Genomic DNA, 1,426 nt, shown 5'->3' on the forward strand with positions numbered 1-1,426 from the left:
GCTTATCATAAGCTTTATCTAAATCAATTTTAATGGAAAAGTACCATTTCTCACCCATCATTTTGTGCATAGAATGGATTAGTTCTTGGGCAATGATAATGTTGCCTTGAATATGCCATTTGGGAACAAAGCTATCCTAATTAGGGGAGATAAGATCACCAAGTAAAAGCTTAATCTTATTAGCTAAGATTTTGCTCGACCCTTTGTAAATAGTGTTGCAAAGAGCAATAGGCCTGAAATGTTTAATAAATTGAGGCCTCTCAATCTTGGAAATAAGGGAAATAAGGGTTTGATTGATTTCCTCTATTTGGTCAGGATGCTTCAAGTAAAACTCCATATTATTTCTGATCTGATTTTTGACCAGCTCCCAATTTCAGTGGAAAAACAAAGTAGGGAAACCATTAGGACCAGGGGCTTTGAGAGCAGCCATTTGAAAGAAGGCAGCTTTAACATCAACATCTGAAATATTAATGTTAAGCCTTTTTTTTTTAACATCATTGAGCTCTAGCCAAGAAAAAGTCAATTGGTGCCAAACGGAATCAATGTTGTCCTCCTTAAAGATATTAAGAAAGAAACTCTGAGCTAAAGATATTAGCTCATCATCTTCCTTCACCCAGTGCCTAACATCATTTTGAAGCTTCATTATCCTATTTATGCTCCTTCTAATCATAGTTTTGGTGTGATAAAATCTGGTATTGCGGTCTCCATCTCTGATCCACTCTTCTCGAGATTTTTGGTGCCAAATTTGTTCCTCTTGGTCAAGGATTTTCTCAAGCTCTTTGTTTAATCTTCGTTCCAGCTTCTCTAGGTAACGACCATTGTTGTTGCCAGAACATTTCTGAATTCCCTCCAGCCGAGCAATAATTATATTTTTTCTATAGGAAGTGAAACCAAAAACATCATTATTCCACTTTTTAATGAGAGAAGCAAGGTTGTTCAGATTTTCAGCAATCCTTGAGGAGCTATTCCAATTAGACTTTAGGAAAAACATAAATCAGGGATCATTTTGCCAAGTAGCCAAAGATATAAAAGGACGCTCCCTCCTATGGTGATCATCCTTATCAAGCCTGGTAAGGATAGGACAATGATCTGAGAAGATTCTAGGAAGAATAATGACATCAGTTTCTCCATAGGAAATTCTCCAAGATTCATTAGCTACAATATGATTAAGGCGTTTGTAAACACGGTCCAAATGTAAAAATTTGGGACCTTTCCAGGTAAACCAAGGGCCATTACCACCAAGATCCAGCACCCCACAAGAGCTTAGCACATTAGCGAATTGGCAGCAACCATTCAGGTCAACAAGGCTACCACCTCTTTTTTCAGCAGCCGAAATGATCTCATTAAAATCACCAGAAATCAGCCAGACATCGTTCATAATTCTCCCAAGATTCAAAAGTTCCTCCCAAAGAATTTTACGCTTGTC

At 37.6% G+C, this 1,426-nt stretch overlaps 1 protein-coding gene across 1 annotated transcript; it reads right to left on the bottom strand.

Annotated features, from left to right (window-relative positions):
• Window positions 1–373: 373 nt before the first annotated feature.
• On the bottom strand, window positions 374–991 carry LOC133295261 (uncharacterized). Its single transcript, XM_061494067.1, has one exon. The coding sequence runs from the start codon at window positions 989–991 to the stop codon at window positions 374–376; it is 618 nt and encodes a 205-aa protein (XP_061350051.1).
• Between the last annotated feature and the right edge of the window lie 435 nt (window positions 992–1,426).

Source organism: Gastrolobium bilobum, unplaced genomic scaffold (assembly GCF_033153095.1).
Source record: "Gastrolobium bilobum isolate Gb01-03AN ecotype WA unplaced genomic scaffold, APGP_CSIRO_Gbil_v1 utg5916, whole genome shotgun sequence".
Lineage (NCBI taxonomy): Eukaryota > Viridiplantae > Streptophyta > Magnoliopsida > Fabales > Fabaceae > Gastrolobium > Gastrolobium bilobum.

Bases quoted from the DNA above. Each gene is read 5' to 3' on its own strand.
- LOC133295261 (XM_061494067.1), bottom strand. From the start codon at position 991: ATGTTTTTCCTAAAGTCTAATTGGAATAGCTCCTCAAGGATTGCTGAA.